Here is a 22,689-nt window from a genome sequence, read left to right on the forward strand (position 1 = left end):
ATGAAATTCATAACTGGCAAATTAATAGAAATGCTATAAGAGCAGATTAGCATTTATAAATACCTTCAAGGCCTCACTATCTTGGAGAGATTTTTTTTATATATATATATATAATTTTTTTTTTTACTTCTGAGATATGACCTTTCTGGAGGCCAGAAGTAAAGAACAGTTGGAGCCTTGCTCTTATAGGCATGCTACAGTGGGGATGGTGCTCCTGCCGAAAATCTGTAGCTCTGGAAAATTCTTGACAACATATTACTACACAAGTCCTGAAATCCATGTGTGTGTGCCTTTGATTTAACTTCCCAAAACAATACAATGTACTGGATCCATCTCTCTCCCTCTTCCTCTACTTCTGAGAGGCTATCTTGCCATTTTTTTAAGAGAGGCATTTATATCCACACTTCTTCCATGGTTATATGATTATATTTAAAATTACAAAGCAGAGTCCTGACCTCTTTTCAGAATGATCTGTATTTGTAATTTGTAAGGACAGAAATGGAAAAAAACTAGTATTAATTGTTTCTGGATTGACTTTGCTGTGTTTGATGGCATGGTGAAGATACATTGGTTTAGGATGCCATGGAACGTTACGCCCATCTTCCATGCTCCTTTTGAAGCTTTTTGAGCTCAGGTATCCCAAGTTCACAAAGCCCGTGTAGACTCTTCTTTTAACCTCCTCTAAGTGCATTTGGGGTCATGAAAGAAATGAGGCGTTGCAATTTGTTGTCCTTGTGACAATGAAAGGTTCAAGCAGCTGGGCCCATGCATGTTTTACTACAAAGGATATCTTACTATGGATTTAAAATATGTTACCAACTGTTACCAATTCTTCATCTCCATTAAAATATTTTTACCTTGTCTCTTTTGGACATCCTCAAAACATATATCATTCTATTGTACAAAAACTTGTGCCATGTTAATTGTTCAAAGGCTATTTGTTGCAACTTTTTTTTTTTTTTTTGCTGTTTAAAACAACCAGTCACTAATAAATTTCAGTATGCAAAAACAATATGAATGGAAATTATTTTTGCTTCATAATGATAAAAATATTTTGAAAATCACAGAGGCATAAAAGGAAAATCACAGATTGAAAATCACAGAGGCATAAAATCAGTTCAGAATTTATTACAGAAATTGTAACAACTGAAATAACATCAAATATTTCAAAAGTCTTAAACAATTTCAGTGGTCCTTTTTGGTGTTTTATTAGCAGTTTCATCTAAGTAACATTCTGTAAAAGATTAAAATGTGAAAACTTTTCACAGAAAGCTAATTAATAAAAAATGATTTCACCAAGGATTTGACAGCACTCCTTAGTTGCTGATTTCTGTGCAAAATGTTGCATCCTTGCTCTGTGAGGCTGGCACATATTTGCTTTTCATGAAATTTTTCTTAAGCTGGAGTTACGGGAGCTTATGTAAGTATATCCCTGTATAAGGAAAAATTAACAACTTTAATGCATTCCTTGTACAATAAAAATCTAATTCAGCAAATGTATAATTAGATAATATTTTTGAGATTAACCATTGATATAGTGAAATAAAAGCCATAAAATTTAAATAAACCTATAGACATACTTTCCTAGGAATCATAAGGATAAAACAGGAAATACTGCATTTTGTAATATAACAGTGAACATGGCAATGAATTGATTGGACAGTGAATAAACAATTAAAAAATGCCATCATGGTTTCTGCTTATTCTGTGCTAGTGATGAAGAGCTGGCCATTACTGGAACATAAATAGTACTGAAAGCCCAGCAGCAGTGTGTAGGAAGAGGCAGTGGGCCAAAAACAGAGAAGGAAAGCAGAGGAAGAATTTCATTACCTGAAAATGCTTAAAGAACAGTTAAAACAAGGAGGGGTTGGTGCCAGAAACTTTGAACATTAAGCAGATTACAAAAGAGAACGATCAGCTATCAAAGGCAATGGACAGATCAAAACACCGATTTGGCAGTGAGGTTTTCTTGAAGATTTTTAGTGGAGGATTAACAGGAAGAAGAGATGAGGAATAAAGGACAAGTTCAGAGAAGACTGTTTTAAATTTAGCATTGAAGGAAGCAAGGAACTAAGCTAACATTAAGAACAGGAGGTAGAGCAGTCAGGATTACTAGAGCTGGTGTGATATGGAAAAATGCATTGGAGTTACTAATGTGTCAAAATGAAAAGTGTACAGGAAGGCACTTGTTACAGGACACCACATCTGCCTTGTCTGTCACAGCACTTGCCCTTTGGAGCGTCCTCCCATCTGAGATCAGGTTGGCCCCAACCCTGCTGGTCTTTTGGAAAGCTCTTAAAGACCTGGTGTTTTCCTGGGCAAGGGAGTCAGGAGATTAGTGGATGTGCAACCATGATGTGCTGGTTGCTTGGTTATCCCCAGCTGTCTTTTTATGTTTATGTTTTGTTTTAGTTAACAGAATAATTTGTAATGAAGTTTTCAACTGTGTTATCTCCCAGAGTTGCTGTTGCAAGATGGGTGGCCAGATAAATTGAAATGAATGAATCATTATGGAGAGGGTAATTAAGGAGATGCAGAAAGGCCAGACAAAACCATTCTTTATGAAGAACAGATCAAAAGCATCTAAGAAGGCAAGAGGAAGAATTTGTCCAGGATTGGAGACTTCATTCTGGCTTAAAGATTTGTACTCTCTGTCTTCTCATGAGCACAGTTAACGTATTTATAAAACAAGCTACGTTTGGAGTGGTTTCTGCGCTGAACTTGAAACTGTTTTTCAAACAGACTGAACCATTATAGTACAGCAAAGTGAAATAATATGCAGCAGTAACAACACTTTACTCAATTGTTCATAATATAGCCTTCACAGTATTTTAACTAGAGCTGTAAAAAAAGCTGCATCTGGGAATTCAGTTGTCCTTTACCTTTCCTAAATGACAGCCTAGTCACAGTAGTTATTTATCTTGTTTCCAACTGATGTGCAGTTCATTGGCTACATTGCTCTGAAGAGTTAGGAACGTTTAATTTTAAAAAACCCTCCCAGTATTACTTTCTTTAGATCATCTGAAAATTTAATTTTACGAAATAGTTGCAAGTGTTTGTAACTATACTTAAAAGTTTCCAAGAGCTTTTCATCAGGCAAGATGATTAAAAAAGGGGTGGGAGGAACTGTGACTTGGCTAAAGGAACAGGCAGTCCCAGAAAGGCACTTATGGTGGGATTCGGAGCTCTCCCAAATCATGCTGGGAAGATGAAACAAGCAAGTTTGGATTTTTTTTTCTTTAATCGTATAGCCAGTATAAAGAGACTCTTTAGTCTTTACCTATCACCCAAAGCAGGCTGGCATAGTAGCTAGGCATCCTCACATATACATAATTCTGAATAAATGCAATACGCATACTTACTAAATCCTCTGAAATTGTGCTCTGACTGCTATGGTCTGAAGGAAAAATGTGTCCCAAGGTGGCTATTTGTTTAAGAGAAAAACATTTGAAAGCCAGCTGAATTGATTTTAAACATTCCAGTAGACAGATCTACACAACACACAATTTCCCAATATTCATTCTGTTCAGTTATCTCTGCACATTTCCAAAAACTAAACGGAGATGTGCATACACTATCCCTCTAAGGCTTTTATGTTTATAAACTATAGAAAATCCATACTGTTGTGTTGTTTGTTTTGTTTTTGGATCACATAATACTGTTTGGTGCAGTGGACAAGGCGCCAGGCTAGAAACCGGGAGAGCGGGACTTCTAGTCCTGCCTGAGGCACGAAGCCAGCTGGGGGACCTGGGCCAGGCGCTCTCTCTCAGCCCTGGGAAGGAGGCCGGGGCAAACCACTTCTGAAAGTCTTGCCCAGAAAACTGCGGGGACTTGTCCAGGCAGTCGCCAGGAGTCAAAAACTGACTCAAAGGCACCAAAAAAAAAAAAAAAAAAAAGCCAACATTTGTTTCAGTTTCTCACATATGTTTGGAAGCCAAAAGAACAATTTAATTAAAAATTGGATAACTACTATAAAAAATAAGTGGATTTTAAGCATAAATAACAGGTTTTTGATAGACATTTGCAATTAGTTTAGTCATTTATTTGAATTACAGGGGAATTTATTTCAACTGTTTTTTAAATAATTACTTCCTATCAACCACGGCTGAAAATGTATACCTTAGAAATAATTTATAAAGGTTAAGGCATTTCCTTTATTAAGATAACTAATATTATTTCTAAGACTCTTAGTTAAGGCTATAATTATATGCACATTTACTTGGAAATAGAGCCATGATAAACATAACTTTAACACAGGCATTAAGACTCTGATCCGAGCACATACTATGTCCATAAAACAATTCTGCCATTATTTTGCTAGAAATAAAGATGATTTTTGCTCCCAGGAGACAAAGGGTGGCAAAAATAGTCTGGCTACATTCATTCTTTCTCGGGGCAGGGGCAGGAGCCTGAATCGCTTTTTAAATTATGCGAGATGACTGGACTTTTCCATTCTTCAATAGTAAAAGCAACCTGCATGTCACAGAGTTTTACATTTAATAAATCATAACACAGATTATAGGTAAACTATACTTGAATTATAAATATATAATTGATTGATTATGTGCCATCAAGTCAGTGTCAGCTCTTAGCGCTTGCCTAGATAGATTTTCTCTAGATCTTTTCTGTCCCCAACCTGGCCCTTCAGTCTTCCAACAGTGCACCCATCACTGCTGTAACTGAGTCCATGCACCTTGCTCCTGGTTGTCTTTCTTTTTCTCTTCCCTTCCACAGTATGCAAAGACCCAGCTCTCTTGAGAAGCCTATAATGCTGAGAAAGGTGGAAGGAAGGAGAAGAAGAGGACTATAATTTCAGTTAGATTCTCTGATATCAAGGATTATAAATTTCCCCTCACCTCTCTGTCTTGTGTGATACTGGCAAACGCTACCACATGTTGCAGTGCTCTTCCGTGCTCCTTCATCTATAGTTCGTATAATTAATAATTTTGTTGCAGTTGAAGTGCCTTGTACCTGGAAGAGTATCATAATACTGTAAGTTATTGTGGAAATCACAAGAGTTCATTTCTGTAGCATCAGTGCAGTGAGCTCTACTTATAATGATATTGAGCTGACTTGAGTCTTTGGATGCCTATACATTTTGCAAATAAATATTTAATCCTAACCAGCAACCTGTTATATTGATGATATTGTTCTTTTAATTAACAGACCAGATATATAAATATATAAAATAAATAAAAATTTGAAAACAGAACATCAAAGCTATCCCACCCTTTCTTCCTCCTTTAATTTTAATTTTATTTCCTCATGCTTTGAGGATGTTTGCTCCCCTATGCAGCTGACTACTTGTTATAAATCATGTAATTATTGTCTAACTACAAAAGTATTTCTTACCTGATGGCAAGTTTTAGGTAAAATGCAAGGTGCACAATAAGGCTGCCCAAACTGACAATCCTGCACAGATCCATGTACAAGAATTACATCATCCATAGCTTCATCATAAATATCACATTTAGTGTGATTTGGTACATCCAGTACATACATATTAGAAAACTGCACACACACTTTGTATGTCCAATCCTATACACCAAAGACATATTATATGAATTAGATGAACATTTATAGAAATTCTAGCTTGGCCATAATTCAAGACTTTCATGCAAGATAAAGTAGAATCTCTCTTAAATCAAGCTTAACTCATGATAACTGCATAGCCTTGTCCAAGATGTTTTTTATACTGAAAAGTATCTTGAAAGATTTTAACTTGTTGCCTTGTTCTGCTTATTATTTCATTCTTTGGATGAACCATACAAAACTTCAGTAAATGTTACTATGTATTTATTTATTTACTAAATTTACAGGCTACCCATCTCATATACATTTACTTAAATTATTTCCTAGACTTGTATCCTAAATCATATCTTGAATATAAGCAGAGAGTTTCAAGTTAAGCTTTCAAGTTATATATTCTAGTACTCAAACTATTTGTCCAATTTTTGATATTTAACTAAAAGAAAAGTTTTGCACAATTATGTTAATCAACAAACTGTATACTAATACATACATATTTAGTATACATTGGCTAAAACCACAATAAAAAAGTATATCAATTCCATTCAGTACTCAAATGTACCTATTCATTCAATAAGATAAAACATGAGATGTTGTATTGATTCCATTTAAATACATAGTTCATTTAAACAATAAACTATTCTTTACAGTTTTAATGCTCTTCAGTATTCTATCAATGTGTCAATTTGTTAATCATCCATAATTAATAATTCAGAGGCTGATGGTTTCCAGAGCTACGGACGACAGGCCCCTAAGGGGCTAGCCATCCCCATACTTGATGTCTTCCCTCCCCACTCCAGGCCAATCGGCAGAGCCAGGTCTTCAAATCCCACCGGCAGGCCAGGAGTGAGGGGGCCAATCTCACCTCTGGGGGCAAGATATTCCAAAGAGCGGGGGCTGCAACAGAGAAGGCCCACCTGGACCCTGCTAATCAGAGCTCTTTTAGCAAGGGGGTCTGAAGCATGCCCTCTCTGTGTAATCGGGTGGGACGGGTTGAAGTCATGGGGAAGAGGCAATCCCTTAGGTAACCTGGTCCCATGCCATGTAGGGCTTTAAAAGTGATAACCAACACCTTGAATTGGACCCAGAGGCAAACCGGTACCCAATGCACTTTGCGGAGCAACTGTGTTACATGGGCCCTTCTTGGGACTCCAAAAATAGCCCGTGTGGCCGCATTCTGGACCAGCTGTAGCTTCCGGATACTCTTCTAGGGTAGCCCCATGTAGAGCGCATTGCAGTAGTCTATCTGGGAGATAACAAGGGCATGAGTGACTGTTCGAAGGGCATCCCGATCCAGGAAAGGGCATAACTGATGCACAACCCAAAGTTGTGCAAAGGCCCTCCTGGCCCCGGCTGCTACCTGCTCTTTGAGCAGGAGCCGTGAGTCCAGGAGGACCCCCAGATTATGCACTGGGTCTGTCTGGGGCAGTGCTACCCCATCCAGCACCAAAGATGACAAAGTTCCGGATACAGAGGAGCCATTAACCCACAGCCACTCCATCTTACCAGGGTTCAGCTGAAGCCTGTTGTTCCCCATCCAGACCCTTATAGCCTCCAGGCACCGCGAAAGGGCAGTCACGGCATCACTTACCTCACCTGGGATGGAGATGTATAATTATCATCGGCATGTTGATGATACTGCATCCCATGATGGTGGATGATCTCACCCAGTGGTTTCATGTAGATGTTGAAAAGGAGCAGAGAGAGAACCGAATCCTGCAGCACCCCACAAAGGAGGGGCCGGGGATGGGACCTCTCACTCCCTATCACCACCGATTGGGATTGGCCCTGGAGAAAGGAGGTAAACCAGCACAGAACTGTGCCACCCACCCCCAATTCCCTGAGTCCCAAAAGGATACTGTGGTTGATGGTATTGAAAGCCGCTGAGAGATAAGGAGAGCAAGGATGGTCATGCTTCCACCATCCCACTCCTGCCAGAGATCATCCATAAGTGCGACCAATGCCATTTCCGTTCCATATCCGGGCCTCAAACCTGATTGAAAAGGGTCCAGATAATCCGTTTCCTCCAGAACCCTTTGAAGCTGTGACACCACCACTTTCTCAACCACCTTCCCCAAAAAGGGGAGGCGGGAGACTGGACGAAAGTTGTCCAGTACAGTAGGATCCAGGGAGGGCTTCTTGAGGAGGAGGTGCACCAATGCCTCCTTAAAGGCATCCGGGAACACTCCCTCCCACAAGGATGTATTAACCATTGCCTGGATCCAACCACATGTCACCTCCCGAGCTGCTTTCATCAGCCAGGAGGAGCGTGGGTCAAGATGGCAAGTGGTAGCCTTCACAATCCAAAGGATCCTGTCCACTTCCTCAGGATCAACTGGATCAAACTGTTCCCAGATAACTGGGTAAGAACGACCCCCTGGTATCTCCCCAGATCCTGCCCCACGCTTGGAGTCTAACTTAGAACGAATCCGAGCGATTTTGTCCTGCAGATGCTCCGAAAATTCCTCCGTGCGGCCCTGCAAATGAATCACCAAATCTCCCTTACCAAGGAGAGCTCTAGTGAACCCAAACAGGGCTGCCGGGCAGCATTCTGCGGACGTAATAAGGGTGGAGAAGTATTGGCGCTTTGCCATTCTTATTGCCACAATGTAGGCCTTGATAGCGGCTCTAACCGTGTTCGGTCGGATTTAGTCTTTGTCTTCCTCCAGTGGCGCTCTAGATGTCTCTTGACCCTCTTCAGAACCCTCAGCTCCTCTGTAAACCACAGGGAGTGTCAGGGCTGATGTGGCAAGAGAGGTCGCATAGGCGCAATCCTATCCAAGGGCCCGGCTGCCTTCCTATTCCACGCAGCAGCCAAGGCCTCCACTGGGCAGTGCAGCAGATCCATGGGAATACCCTCCAGCTCCCTCTGAAACCTTGATGGGTCCATCAGGTGCCAGAGGCGGAGCAGTCGCATGGGTCCTGCCTCCCTGCGGAGAGGGGTGGCATAGGAGAAATTCAGGGTCACCAGGATGTGATCAGACCATGATAACGGGGAAAGCTGTAAATCTCCCTTCAGATCACTTTGCCATTGCTCCAACAAGAAGACCAAATCCGGCATGTGGCCACTGTCTTAGGTCAAGTCCAGCACAATTTGAGACAGGCCCATGGCCTCCATGGTGGCTATGAACTCCCGAGCCACCTCCAAGGTCCATCCCAAGGATGGCAGGTTAAAGTCCCCCAGAACCATATGTCCAGAGAACTCTACCGCCAGCCCCAAGACAGCCTCCAGCAGCTCAGGCAGGGAGGTTGCCACGCAGCATGGAGGCTGGTTCAGTAGCAGTACTCCCAACTGTTTGCGGGGACCCAACCTAAAAAATAGTGTCTTACAGCCGGAGACTTGTGGAGCAATGCTGTGAAGGCCACCAGAGATTCTCGGATAACAACAGACACCCCTCCTCCCCTGCCCTGGCATCTCGGCTGGTGCCACACTGTGAACCCAGCTGGCCACATTTCCAAGAGGGGCACCCCCCCCAGGCCCCAGCCAGGTCTCGGTAATGCATGCCAGGTCTGCCCCCTCCTCGGTGATCAAGTCACATATGAGGGGGGCCTTGTTATTAAAATTTATTTCTTTTGAAAGAATTATCACTGGCAAAGTATAGTATTTCTGTAACATTTAGTTTATGCGAAAACAGAACACAGTAGATACCAGAAGTACAGTGGAACCTCGGTTTACGAACTTAATTCGTTCCGTGACTCTGGTCGCACCCTGAATTGGTCGCAACCCAAAGGAAATTTCCCCATAAGGTTCAATGTAATTACCGTTAATCCGTTCTGGAGTGGAGGACAGGGAGGCGGCTATTGCTTGGAGGGAGAGTCCCCCTCCCTACGACCACGTGTCGGGGCGGAAAATGGCCGCGGACCACGTGTCAGGGGCGGAAAATGGCCGTGGACCACGTGTCAGGGGCGGGAAAATGGCCACGGACCACGTGTCGGGAGGGAAAATGGCCGCATATCCTGTTCGTACCCCGAGGCGGAGTTCGCAAACCGAGGTAAATTTTTGCGGCCGGAGCTGGTCGTAACCCGAAAAGTTTGTTAACAGAGGCGTTCGTAACCCGAGGTACCACTGTATTCCAGTCCTTCCCACTGCTTCCAGAGTTCTTCCATCTGTCTCTGATTCAAAATGATAGTGTATCAGCCTCTCTCCCCACTTTCTCAAAGCTGACAATCCACATATTTAAATAGCAGAGATACAAAAATCTATTCTGAAATCATTTTCTAGAAACCAGTGAATGGGGATATTCATTGATCACTATCTATAAATATTGCCAGGATTTGCAAGCTACACCAATTATTAAAATTCCCAGCTTCTTCACTGAGAAGTCTATTTCAGTTGCAGCACAATTTAAGCGAGAGTAATAGCAAAACAACTGTACTAAAATCATAAAAATCATGCAGATATGCCTACCTGATTTGGAAGATTTTCCTTAAAAGTTTTGAGAGCAACATCAAGAGCAATTTTTAGCCATATTTTATATTCCAGGGAGGGTGGTTCCAAAAACGTATCAAAAGCTTCAAACAAATTATCAATGGAGATGAAACATGTCTGGAGAAAAAACGTATAAAGTAAGCCTAAGAGAGAATTACAACTGTTATTGTACCCTCTATTTGGGCAACTGTATTGACTTCAATTTCAATTTCTTCTTTGGCTGAACCTGACAAAATCTTGCACTTTTCATACCCTTGTGTGATAGAATGGAGCAGATTAACACTGTCTGCCATCCTGTCATGAGATCTACCATGCAATACAAGCTGTACTTGTAACTGAGATTCAGATGAGGTTTTCCACAAATGCACGCATGCACACACACTGAAGCTCTCATAAGGGAGTAGGAAGAAATTGAAATGGGATAAGGAGCTGATAGGGAGAGAGTTGTTCTTGGACTGAGAAAAAATGAGAAGATGGCTAACAAGGAAAATTGGATTTAGGTAGTTTCAGACTACCGAAGATATGCAAGTTCCTGGGTATGGAAGAACACCAGAGGAGTTGACATAAAGGTTGCTATGCAGGGAGGAAGACAGCATGGTATGGATCATGTCTACCTGGCACAGATTTCAGAGAAGAAGAAGAGGATTCAAAGATCAAAGTTCTGCTACCTGTGAGAGGTTGCTTGCTCAGTTTTAATTTAAAAACTTGATTAACTTTTTATGGAATGTAGTCATAACTACTCACTTAACAATAGCATACTCATGCTGACATAGTAATAAAAGCATTACTTTTGAGGACAGATAATTAATTCCAGCCTGTAGAGCAATTACACCATAAATCAATTTGTCATATTCTACTTTCTTCTGAAGTCAGAAGTGGGAGGAGGAAGATTTGTTTCTCTCAGCTTCAGGTGGGTAATCTCTGTATCTTATTCAATAGTCATACAAATATGTCTCTTCCCTTCCTTGAATTAGTTTCTCCTCTCCTGCTGGACGTGAAGCCAGAATAGAAGGACAGTTGGGTGGTTTCAGCTTGTGGAAGATATGGCAAATAGAACGGTTGAAAGAAGTGAGGGGTTTCAATGTCCTCTGCCACTTTCCATTAACTTTGTGTCTGTGTATTGTCGAAGGCTTTCACGGCTGGCATACGATGGCCCGGAAGACCCACACCAGCTTTCTGTGTCTGTGTTTCTCAACCTTAACAACTTGAAGATGTCTGGACTTCAGACATCTTACTGGCTGGGGAATTCTGGGAGTTAAGTCCAGACATCTTCAAGTTGCCAAGGTTGAGAAACACTGGTCTAGGTAGTCCTTTCAATGAATTCAATTTTCCAGTCTGTCACTTCTATGCCAGGAATCCAAAATACATTCAGCCTCAAATTCTTCCTCCACTCTTGCAAGATTGGAGAATGGTGGGCAGGAGCATACAAGGGGCAACAGAAGCATTTCAGGCCCAGGAGGGAGTAGTGGAAAGTAGCATCACTTTTCAGTATGGCTCAGAGCTGCAGTCCAAAGGCCTGTGCAAGTTGGAGACTAAACGTGGCATCCAGCTTTTTAGAGTCGTGTGGAAAGAGAAATCTGGTAGAAAGCCATATGATTTCATTGTTGCCTGTCAGATATAATCCAAGGTATTTCACTGAGTGAGCTATCCAATAGCCAGATTCTTCCTGCAGAAGATTGATTCCTCCTTGCATTAAAAATCTTGTAATTTTGTTTTTTGAAAACTGATTTTATATCCAGAGTATTCTCCAAAACTATGAATTGTTTTCATTAACTGTTTTATTGCCTTTTGTGGTTCTATGATGCTTAATATTACATCATCTGCATATATTCCTCTCCACAAAGTTTGAGACCAGTTATTTGTTTATCACCTGAAACTTTTTCTGCCAGTATTTCTAACACAATGAAGAATAGTAAAGAAAAGAGTGGACATCCTTGCCTTGTTCCTTTACTGATTTGGAAATTTGCAGAGAGTGCTCCATTAGCCATAATCTTTGCTTTCTGTCATTGGTATATACTTTTAACCCAAGCTTGAAACTCTTCTCTAGGGTTCATTTTATTCAGTACTGCCAGCAAGAAATGCCACTGCATTATCAAAGGCTTTTTCTACATCTAAAAAAATTAGTGCAGTTTTCTCCCTTCTTTTGTTTATAAGTTCTATTAGATTGATTATAAACCTACTGTTGTCCTTTATATTTCTCTTTGGGATGAAACCAGTTTGGTCAATATGTATAATATCTGAAACACATGTTTTAAGTCTACCAGTTAATATTGTTGTAAAAATCTTGTAATCTACAGCCAGCAAGGAAACTGATCTATATGACTGTTTTTTCTGGGTCATTCCCTTCTTTGTAAATCAAAGTTATATATGTCTCTTCCCATGTTGGTGGTATTGCCTTTGTTTCTTTAATTTCATTCACTGTATTTGTCAATGTTTCTAATAGTTCTTCAAATTCTTTGTAATATTGAGCTGTCAAACCCATCTTCCAAATTTTCCAAATTGCATTTGTTTTATTGCTTTTTTCATTTCTTGGACAGTTACAGGCAGTCCCCAGGTTAAGAGTGCCTGGTTTACGGACGACCCATAGTTAAGAACGGAGCCAATTGTAGCAAAACATGAGTAAAATACACAATGATTCAAGTTAAATAAAAGCACCAGGTCCAGATGGGTTGATAGCTCAATATTACAAAGAATTTGAAGAACTATTAGAAACATTGACAAATACAGTGACAAATACAATGATTTGAGTTCATTACACAATACTATTTATACAGTATTATACAATAATACTGTTCTGGCTTACATACAAATTCGAGTTAAGGACAGACTTTGGGAGTGGAACTCATCCTTAAACTGGGGACTACCTGTATAGGTATACTTAGTATTTGCCTAAGTTGATTGTTAAATTCTTTGATAACTGACTTTTCAATATATTTATTCATAGCAACTTCATCAATGTTAATCTTGTAATATAATTCTTTTTTAAAAAACCCTGCCAATTCTATTATTCATGATGTTGAGTGTAACAATATGGACCCTTTCTTTATTGCTGACATTGTTTGTATTTTTCTCTTTTTTCAAAGTTGATAGACTAATAATTTTCCTAGTTTATTCACATATTCAAAATTTTTCTGTTTGGCAAAGTTTATTTTCTTTGGTAACTCTTCTGGTTCTAATAGATTTAATTGCCGTTTAGTTTCTTGCAATTCTTTCATCAATTATTTATTTGGGCTTGTTTTATGCCTTTTTTCCAATTCTCTTATTTTGGCATCCAATTGTTCTTTTTGTTTATTGTATTCTTATTTTTGTTTTGTGGCTAATTTAATTAGAAGGCCCCTCATACTGTATATGTTTTGTTTGTTTCCCAGATAATAGTATGGGAAACTCCTGGTGCCCTATTTATATTAAAGAAAATTTTCAAAGACAGAATTTGAAATGCTCACACAAAACCAACACCATCTGTTAGGGCACATATATAAACTTTTCCTCAGATATGATACAGACACAGAACAAACAAAAAAAAAGTATGATAAAATGGGTGCAAATTTTTAAAGAAACAGTTACAATACAATAATGAGAAGAATTATGGACTAAATCTATAAAATTTACACCAAGTTATAACTTAAAGGAAAACTGGTATGAAATGTTCTATACGTGGTATACAACTCCATCAATAATATCTAAGATAGACAAATCATACAGTAATAAATGTTGGAAATGCCATAAAACAGAAGGAATATTTTATCACATGTGGTGGACATGTAAAAAAACCCCGAAAGTACTGGAAAGATATGTATATAGTACAGTGCTGAAAAATTTGGAATTTAAATTTGAAAGGAACCACAACTTTTCTTACTATGTATATAATCTCAGAAATAAAATTGACATGAAACCTCATAATTTAATGAGATAAATGCCTACAGCAATAAGAATAAATTTTGCCCAACACTAGAAGAAAGATACAATTCCAACAATATCTGGCTGGGAACTTAAACTTGGAGAATATGCAGCAATGGCAAAACTAACAGTATATATTCATAATAGAAATTTAACCAAATTTAAACAAGAAGGGTTGCCATACATACAATACATCACGCAGCATGGCAAATGTAATCACTTACAGTCTGGCTTCTAAGGGGACCTAAATATCTACAAATATTGTAAAATTAGCAGATGTATAAAAAGGGGGAAGTTAGAAACCCAATAGTTCTTGTTCCTTTTGGGGGGGATTTTAATTGTTGTTAAATTTGCTTTGCTCATCTAGTTTTTCCTTTTTCCATGTAATAAAAATTAAGTAAGAATACAATGGAAACCTTTACACTAAATAAACAGCTCAAGACCAAAACCTTTATTGTACAAAAAATACAGGTAGTCCTTGCTTAACTGGGGCCAGAATTTAGGTCACTAAGTGATACAGCTGTTAAGTGAATCATCACGTGACCAGACCCAATTTTATGACCTTTTTTGTGGTGGTCATTAAACGAATAACTGTAGTCATTAAGTGAATCACATGGTTCCCCATTGATTTTGCTTGCTGGAAGCAAATTGGGAAGGTCACAAATGGCGATCATGACCCTGTCATAAGTGCAAACTGGTTGCCAAACACCCAGATCACAATCAGGTGACCATGCAATGCTGCAATGGTTGTAACTTCAGGCACTGGTCGTAAGTCACTTTTTTAGTGCCATTGTAACTTTGAATGGTCACTAAATGAACAGTCATTAAACGAGGACTACCTGTACTTTGATCCAATCTGCAGTGGGTTTTTTTCTAATATTATATTCAATTCTGGTGAAAAACTGCTGGGCAGCTAGGGGGTTGGTATATTACCCAGTAGCCCTAGCTTCTTCCATACATAGGCACTCACACCCAGTCACCTCCAGGGCACTGGTCCTTGCTACTGAGATAATATTGCAAACTATAAAGTGTCCCCTCCTCTTCAACATTGGTGTTGCTATTGCTATAGCACCTGAAACTCAGCTAGGAATTTTCCAACGGGATTATATCCCTGTTGCTGTCAAGCCAGGTCCCCTAAATACATGGAAGGTCTGCATATTCATCCAAGAACATATAAAGGGATGCAATTTTATTCTGTGCAGACCTGGCTTTTAGCAACAGAGGTTGGAGACCAAGGTGCTTGTCAGTTCAACCACATAGGCCTTGGACAGGGACAAATGGCTTAGAAGAGGGGAGATGCATATAGGTTCCTCTTTGCCTGCAATGGCCATCCCAGCCTCCCCCATAAGACAAAGGAATTAATTTTGGTCTTGCATTCTTTACAAGAAGCAGAATAAGTCTGGGGGGAGGAGAACCACTCATGGTAAAGGGGTCATTCTGCAAACCATGATTGCTTCAGTTCTAGATGGAAGAAACAATAACCTAGAAAGATTTTGTTTACTTCTTTGTTCATTGAAACCTAAAATGCCAATATAATTTGTGATTAGCAAAAATATCAACCCCCAAATAGGCTATTTTTGACAAAGTAATTCTATACAAAACTGTATTGTGTACCCTTGACCAAAGATTAGTATACTCCTTCTATCTGGGATGGTCATCCTCTTCCATTGAGCGTGCAACTTTGGGAGGGATGCACATGAAATGGTGAGGGAAAGACACTTGTCTAGCCAACCAGATCTGCACATCAACATCAGCAAACAGGAGGGTGACAGATGTCACAGCCAGATTGCCCCCACATCCTATATAACAACTATGTAGGAAGCACTGAAAATGCAGAATGAATTGCTTTTCTAATCTAGTTATGTCTTCCATTACAAAAGCCTCAGGTAATTCCCTCAGTCATAAATTCTGTAACAAGATGTTTTGGTATTTTTAAGAGCAGCTTATCTTGCAAATATTAAGTAAATTAATTTTGTGCAATGGACACATTAATCTGCTGCTTTCTATACTGTTCCACACTATATTGTTTTATCTTTTTGACTTTAGGGCATTGGAGAAAACAGGAATGGTAATATAAAGCAGTTGGATAATTCAATATGCATTGTTTAACATCTGTTAAGATTTAAGTGATTTAACGTTCAAAGTATTTTGAATTCAGTTTTAAAACCCAAAATAGGAACTACCATTTCAAAAAATAAAGTTTTGTATAATTATATATAATTTGTTAGTCAAAAACTTTAATTCTAATACCATGTAAAATCAACATTATAAAGCAGAATTCTCCAACCTGCACAGCAGTTTCACAAGTAACCCCATATTCCATTTCTTGCTTAGTTAAGCAATTGAGCTCTCCTATAATAGCTCCAGTCACGTAGTAGTCCGTGTAGGCAGATGTAAGATGTTTATGGCTGTCTTTGCGGATATCTTTGTCAACATCTTTCTGAGTATCTTTATTAACTTCTTTATAAACTCCATAAGACGGGGCAGTACCAGAAAGCTAGGTTTAAAAAAACAGTAATAATTAATTTTAGACAGGTAATGAAATAACAATAATTTGCATGTACTGGCATAGGCTTTCACATCTGGCATCAATGAAGCAGGGATGAGTTTTTGGGCTGAATGGCCATGGTCTAGTTTTCTTTTGTTCTGACATTCCACCAGCAGCTGTGGCTGGCATCTTCAGAGGCAAAGTGAGGTGCTTTCTGATGTACCTCTCAGCAACTCACAGGCAACTGAACTGGGCTGACTGGGCTCTTGTATATGAACCTGGCAAGCTGATCTCTGATTGGTCCTTGTGTAGCTGGACTTCTGTTTATTTTGGACAATTCCAGAAGATCTGGTTCCTGATTGGACTGTTTTTGAGCCAGGATACTACTAGGTATTCTTTCTGGTGAGGCTGCTGCACCAATCAGCAGCCTGCCTCAAAGACAGACTAATCAGGAAGCGGTACTCTTGGAATTTCTTCAAAATGGATCAGTCAGACAAAGGACCAATTAGGAGCCAGCTTTCTTGTACTCCCGTGACATGGACTAATCAGAGATCAGCTTGCCAGCTTGCCATTCTTGCTTCAATAATTTGCACATATTTTATTCCACTATTAACCCTTCAAATATACATTTGGTAGGTGCACTACAGTAAATGCAGAAAGACAATTATAAAGCAAACTTCTAAAACTGCATACTTGTTCCCCAAAGGATGAACCAATGACCACCTAGCAGCCTTATAAATCTCTTCTATCAAGAGATTTTCCATGGAAGGCCACTGAAGCTGATGTCCTCTAGCTAAATGTGCTATGTTTCTCCTTAAGGTTGTTTTCCCAAGGCCATGTAGCATTTGATAGTACAGTATATTCTTTCAACCAGTGGGAAATAGAAGCCTCAAACACTTTATCTCCTTCAGGTTTACCTTAAAAAGATACAAACAAACATTCAGATTTCCTAATTTCCAGTAAAGTATCCAAATAAAAATGGAGGGCTCAATATACATTGAATTTGTTTCAATATTTCTTTTCCTAGTAAGAAGCATTAGGACAAAAAGAAGAAAAAGAAATATTGTATTTGGAGAAAATGAGAATTAACTTCAACATTAGAGTCATGCCTAAGCATCATCTGATCTTTGTGAAAAAAACGTAACTTGGAACCTTAAGAAAGCTTGCCAAAATCTGACATTTGCCTGATTAACCTTACAAATACTAAAAAAACAATCCTAAGTGTAAGTAAATTTACCACATTTGACTTAAGGTTTAAATGGTGATCTATGAGCACAGTCCAATTCAGATTCTAGGTCAGAAATCTATGAGCTGCAGGCAGGTTAAGTACAGTGGTACCTCAGGTCATGAACTTAATTCGTTCCACGACTCTGGTCGCAACCCGAATCAAATTTTCCCATAAGGTTCAATGTAAATACGGTTAATCCGTTCTGACCCCTACGAATTTGGTCGCCAAGCGATTTTGGTCACGACCCGAATCAAATTTTCCCATAAGGTTCAATGTAAATATGGTTAATCCATTCTGAACCATATGTATTTTTTTTAAAACCACAAAAATATGAAACAAAATACAGTACAGTACAGTACGAAGAGAGAGAACACTAACCTTGCTCGAGGTGACTTCTGGCGTGGAGGACAGGAAGGCGGGTGGGGAGGCGGTTATTGTTTGGAGGGAGAGTCCCCCTCCCTACAGGAAGCCATGACCACGTGTCACAGCAGGGAAAATGGCCGTGGATCCTGTTCGTCACCCGATGCGGAGTTCGGGAATGGAAGCAAAATTTTGCGAACGGTGCTGTTCGTGAACTGAATTGTTCGTGAACAGAAGTGTTCGTGACCCGAGGTACCACTGTACTATTTCTTCCAAAAAGTCTCTTGAGGTAAAGACAAAAGATAGCAATTATCTCTCTTAACTGCTAAGTCTTAGTTGCTTGGATTTGTGCAGCCCAGATGTAAATGCTGGGTAAATATTAAGGAAAACAAAATCAAAGGACAGGGTTTGTGCATATATTAGAGAGGTATGCAGCTGTGGGGTGCTCTCAGTCAACTTCCACATCATTCCTGTAAAATTATTACTAACCTATTGACCAGTCAATCTATCTTTGCCTGCAATCTGGATTTGTGAAACAGAAATGCAATGGCTGGATATGTGCTGTTGAAAAACCAGAGTTTGAGAAATCACTTTACTGATTCTTGTGTCAAATTACAGCACATACCATTCTGATCAACCAAAACAATAGGAGAGGAAAAAAAAATGTGGCTGCATGTTGAAGTCATATCTGTACTAGAATATATTATGTAGCAGAATTACCTTTTTAAAAGAACATTCCTTGAGGAGAACCAAGGAACCAGAATTTCTCTGAAAGCAATGGGCATTGGGCAGAGAATTCCCCATCATGCAGGCTACAGAGGCACAACAGCAAAGTCCTTCCAGTTAATGAATTCTATCATGGCACTGCCCTCCAAATGACATTTCCCCTGGGATTCATATAGCCCCCACCTGACCTTATTTAAATGAGTCCTTCATGTCAGTTCCCCCAGGCCTTGGGTTAGAGTGGGTGATGGATCCCTGAGTTGTATTTTAATTACTAGTCGGTATTGTTTCTCTAGATTTTTCTTTCTAGGTTATATACGTTTCTGTTTTTATTGTTTTATTCTGTAAGCTGCCCAGAGTTGTGATAGATTGTGGCAGCCTATACGTTTCATAAATACATAAAAATAACTGCTTCAAAAGGAAGATGGGCTAATCATTTACAGGGATTCCACATAACTGCTTCAAAATTATTGACTTGTTGATCAGTCAACCTATTGACCCTGAGGTGGCAGCAAAGAGAGTTTGATTGCCATTTACTGATAATCCAGATTTATGCAGCTGAGATGCAGCTGCTGGATAAGTGCTGTTGAGGAGCAGTATGTTGAGGCCATACTTTTACGGGTTATATTCTGCATATCTGCAGAGTATTTGAAATGAGGGCTTTGCAGAATAAGGGTTTGAAAGGGCAATAACATCTTCTTGAGCTGTCAAGAGTGAAAAGGGCCAGGAGATGAGATCATGGCATGACACCATCATTTCTAACAGCAAGCTAACTCCATTGGATCTGATTAACTTTGAACAAAAGATTCTAATTGCACAATATTTGAATAATTTTACTGAGTGAGAAAAATGAATTGATTTGAACTAATTTATGTCCAACCTATTCTCAAGCATCCCAGGCATTGAGATGGTCTCAAGCTCCTTTTCTACAATTTCAGTACTAAGCCACTGTCCTCCAAGCAATCAGTGATGATCTGAACACTATCCAGGTACTGCTGTCTTCATAATGTGCAAATCCAGCTATTACCCATGTACAGAAAAAGAAAAGCTCCCTATGCATGCAGGTGAGATGCTGGTACTATTAGTATTAATACAAATACCTAAGACTATATATTGGTGGAGGTTGATCTCAGTATTTTCAGCATGCTTTAGTATATACAGGTAATCTTCTGCTATGTCTGTAAAAGCTAAAACTTCCTGTTTACTGAACACTAACAACACTGACTTCATTGTTTCCATTCTGAACTAACTCTTAGAGCCATTTCTGATGCAACATAACTCATATGTTCCTGTTCTTTGTGTATAATAAAAAGAAAGCAGACTGTGGACCTATGTTGTCTTTTTGCCACTAGTTCTTTCACTTTCTTATCCAGGAAATGACTAATGGCTTGAGATTTCTCATTGAACTCTCATTGAGAATTCTCATTTACTTTAAAAAAACAGGTTGCTTACATGACTCTGGTTCTTTGAGTAGTTGCCTCTGTATTCATGCTTCTAGGTGATATGCCAGCACTGACCTATCATCAGAAATTTCCTACAGATAATTTTGGCAGGAAGCATGCTCTGAATTGAGTATAGCCTGAGCCCAGCTAATGAAGGAATAATATTTGAAATTGTTGGAAAGGAACAATTCTATCAACCACTAATGCCCACTGAACATCTAAAGTACAAAAGGATTGTCCTTAATCAGATTCTAATTGAAGAAAAATAGGCAGAACAATAAAATGATTAATATGAAAATCAGAGATCAGTTAGGTAGGAACTAGATATCACAGGAACTGTCAAAATGTGAATATTGTCTGTCCACAAGACACAAAGTTCTCCAGCCTGGTGTGCCTATGCAATGGCAACAAAAAACATCGTTGGCATAAGAAAATGAAAGCCAAGCCATGGGTTGAAATGATTTCCCACCTCACTTGGTTGATGTAACACTGTGGCAAAATTATATATTATGATTTGAAGAACCTGGGGCCATAAAAAGATTCATAAACCTGTAGAGCTTTGAACCCTGCCAATAGTTTGAAGCTATTTATGTGCAATTAGCAGGCATGGCTATCCAATAGCCAGTAGCAACCAGAATTCCCTCTCCCTTCAATCAATTCTGCATGTTTGAATAAATCTCTGTTGTTATTATAGTCACTAGAAGACCCTGTGAAAAAAGCAGCCTTAAAGTACATTGGGAGGAATGATCACTGTCAAAGCAACTAGAGAATCCTATGGGGAAACTGGAGATAAAGATGATCTGAATCTACATCAGAATGAAACACAAAGAGCAAAATCTCTGATGAAGAGGACCCCTCCCATGATGGCCACTAAATACCTCAGTAAAATCTGAATAAGCTTGGTGTTAGCAGTGCTTTAGCAATGACAATAGTCCATTATTATAGTTTTATTATGTGATGAGCTGACATATTATCAGATAGAAAAGATGCCAAGTGAAAGAAGTCCAGAAACAATATTCAGTGAAGTGGAAAGTGGAATAACAAGGCAATGTACTGAAATAACAATGAAAGAAAAGTGCTAAAAAACATGAGGTGGGACCATAGCTAATAATTCATATACTGTAAGGACAAAATTCCACAGAGGTAGAGATAGGTAACAGTGAACATCATACATTTTGTGAAGACAGTGGAGTGATGAAAAGAACAAAGAGAAAAATATGAAACAAAACAAAAACCCACTATACATCAAAGAAACTTATGCAGCTGGATTCCAGTGTGGACAAAGACCTTTTTGAAATCTAAAGATGTGAACCAACCTTTCTGCTAAAGTAAAGGACAGAAGGTAGAGACAAAAATGTGAATATAGAATGGTACCAACCATGGGTGTGTGTACAGTTGCACACATGCTTCAGCAGGATTTACAGAAAGAGAGAGTTTGTCTGCACTGAGTCAAAGTTGAAGTCAATAGACAAGTAGCATGCTCAGGTCCTGGATTGAGGTTCAAGGTGTTCATGAGAATGTTATTAGTTGGTCCAGAGTTAGAGTTACAGAGTTGCTGGATACATGAGTTTCAAGGCTCAAGAGCACAGAGACCAAGTTTCATTGGTTATTCCTAACAGAGATGTACCCATGACACCATGATATACAGGGCCATTGCCAGATGGGAACAAGAACGACACCACTCTTGCTGAAGAAACATCTACTGAACTCCTCTATTCAGCTCTCCAGAATGTATTGCACATCTAGGGACTGGGTAGTTGCTCAGATTGGAACCTGTGTCATCTAACTGCCAGCACAGCTGCTCCAGATGATTGCTGACAGAGTCAGCTTCAAGGGCTGAATTGGTTGCCCTTTCCTGGGGCTGACATTCATCTGGTGCATCCAGTGTCAGCATCAGAATCCCCTGAGTCAGAAGCAGGATGTCATAAGATTTTTGCCAGAGAGGATGAGATATTAAATCCTTCCACAAGGCAAAATATAGAAGGGATGCCATACAAAGACAAGTGGCTATAAGCTGCCAGGAAAGAGATTGGATCTATTCAAACATAAAGTCTCACGAAGTTACCAAAATGAAGTTGCATATGGTTGCAAATGAGTCTTCACAATTAAGTGAGATGCAGAAGAGGGCATTAAATGCTACAAAGCCAGTGTAGTCACCAAGGGATACTCCCAAAGTATGATGAAGATTGTGATGAAACCATTGCACTTGGAATAAAATATACTTCAATTAGAACTCTCCTCAGTGTTGCAGCATTAATAGTACAGTAATGTATTTTAACACATAGATGTAAAGATGGGCTTCTTCTACAGCAGCATCAAGGCAACATAGACATGTAGCAGCAACCAGGATTTGAAGAACCTGAAAAAGAAAAGCTTGTGTGCAAGTTACAAAAGAGTATTTCTGGGCTCAAACAAGCAGCAAGGGCTTGGTATGAAAAGCTGAATCAATTGTTGCTTAGTGAGGGATTCATACCAAGAAAAGCTGATTCCTATTTATATATCCAGTATTAAGAATTGGAAATTGACATACTTTTAAACTTATATTGTGGATCTAATCATGTGTTATGAGGATGAGAAAGACAATCAAGAAATT

General features: G+C 39.3%; 1 protein-coding gene across 1 annotated transcript in view; it reads right to left on the reverse strand.

Annotated features, from left to right (window-relative positions):
* Positions 1 to 1,200: 1,200 nt before the first annotated feature.
* The window catches only part of LOC103067910 (solute carrier family 9 member C1-like), a 133,749-nt gene continuing 112,260 nt past the window's right edge, over positions 1,201 to 22,689 (reverse strand). Inside the window, exons 22-27 of the mRNA XM_088145101.1 lie at positions 16,143 to 16,352; positions 9,938 to 10,075; positions 5,353 to 5,538; positions 4,857 to 4,971; positions 3,363 to 3,424; positions 1,201 to 1,432 (exon numbers count right to left, since the gene is read on the reverse strand). Of these exons, the coding sequence (XP_088001227.1) occupies positions 1,382 to 1,432; positions 3,363 to 3,424; positions 4,857 to 4,971; positions 5,353 to 5,538; positions 9,938 to 10,075; positions 16,143 to 16,352 (762 nt within the window). The 3' untranslated portion in view covers positions 1,201 to 1,381. The remainder of the gene's footprint in view (positions 1,433 to 3,362; positions 3,425 to 4,856; positions 4,972 to 5,352; positions 5,539 to 9,937; positions 10,076 to 16,142; positions 16,353 to 22,689) is intronic.

The sequence above is a fragment of the Python bivittatus genome, unplaced genomic scaffold (assembly GCF_059951505.1).
Source record: "Python bivittatus isolate LINGU-HERP-01145 unplaced genomic scaffold, Pbiv_v1 ctg000480_np1212, whole genome shotgun sequence".
NCBI lineage: Eukaryota > Metazoa > Chordata > Lepidosauria > Squamata > Pythonidae > Python > Python bivittatus.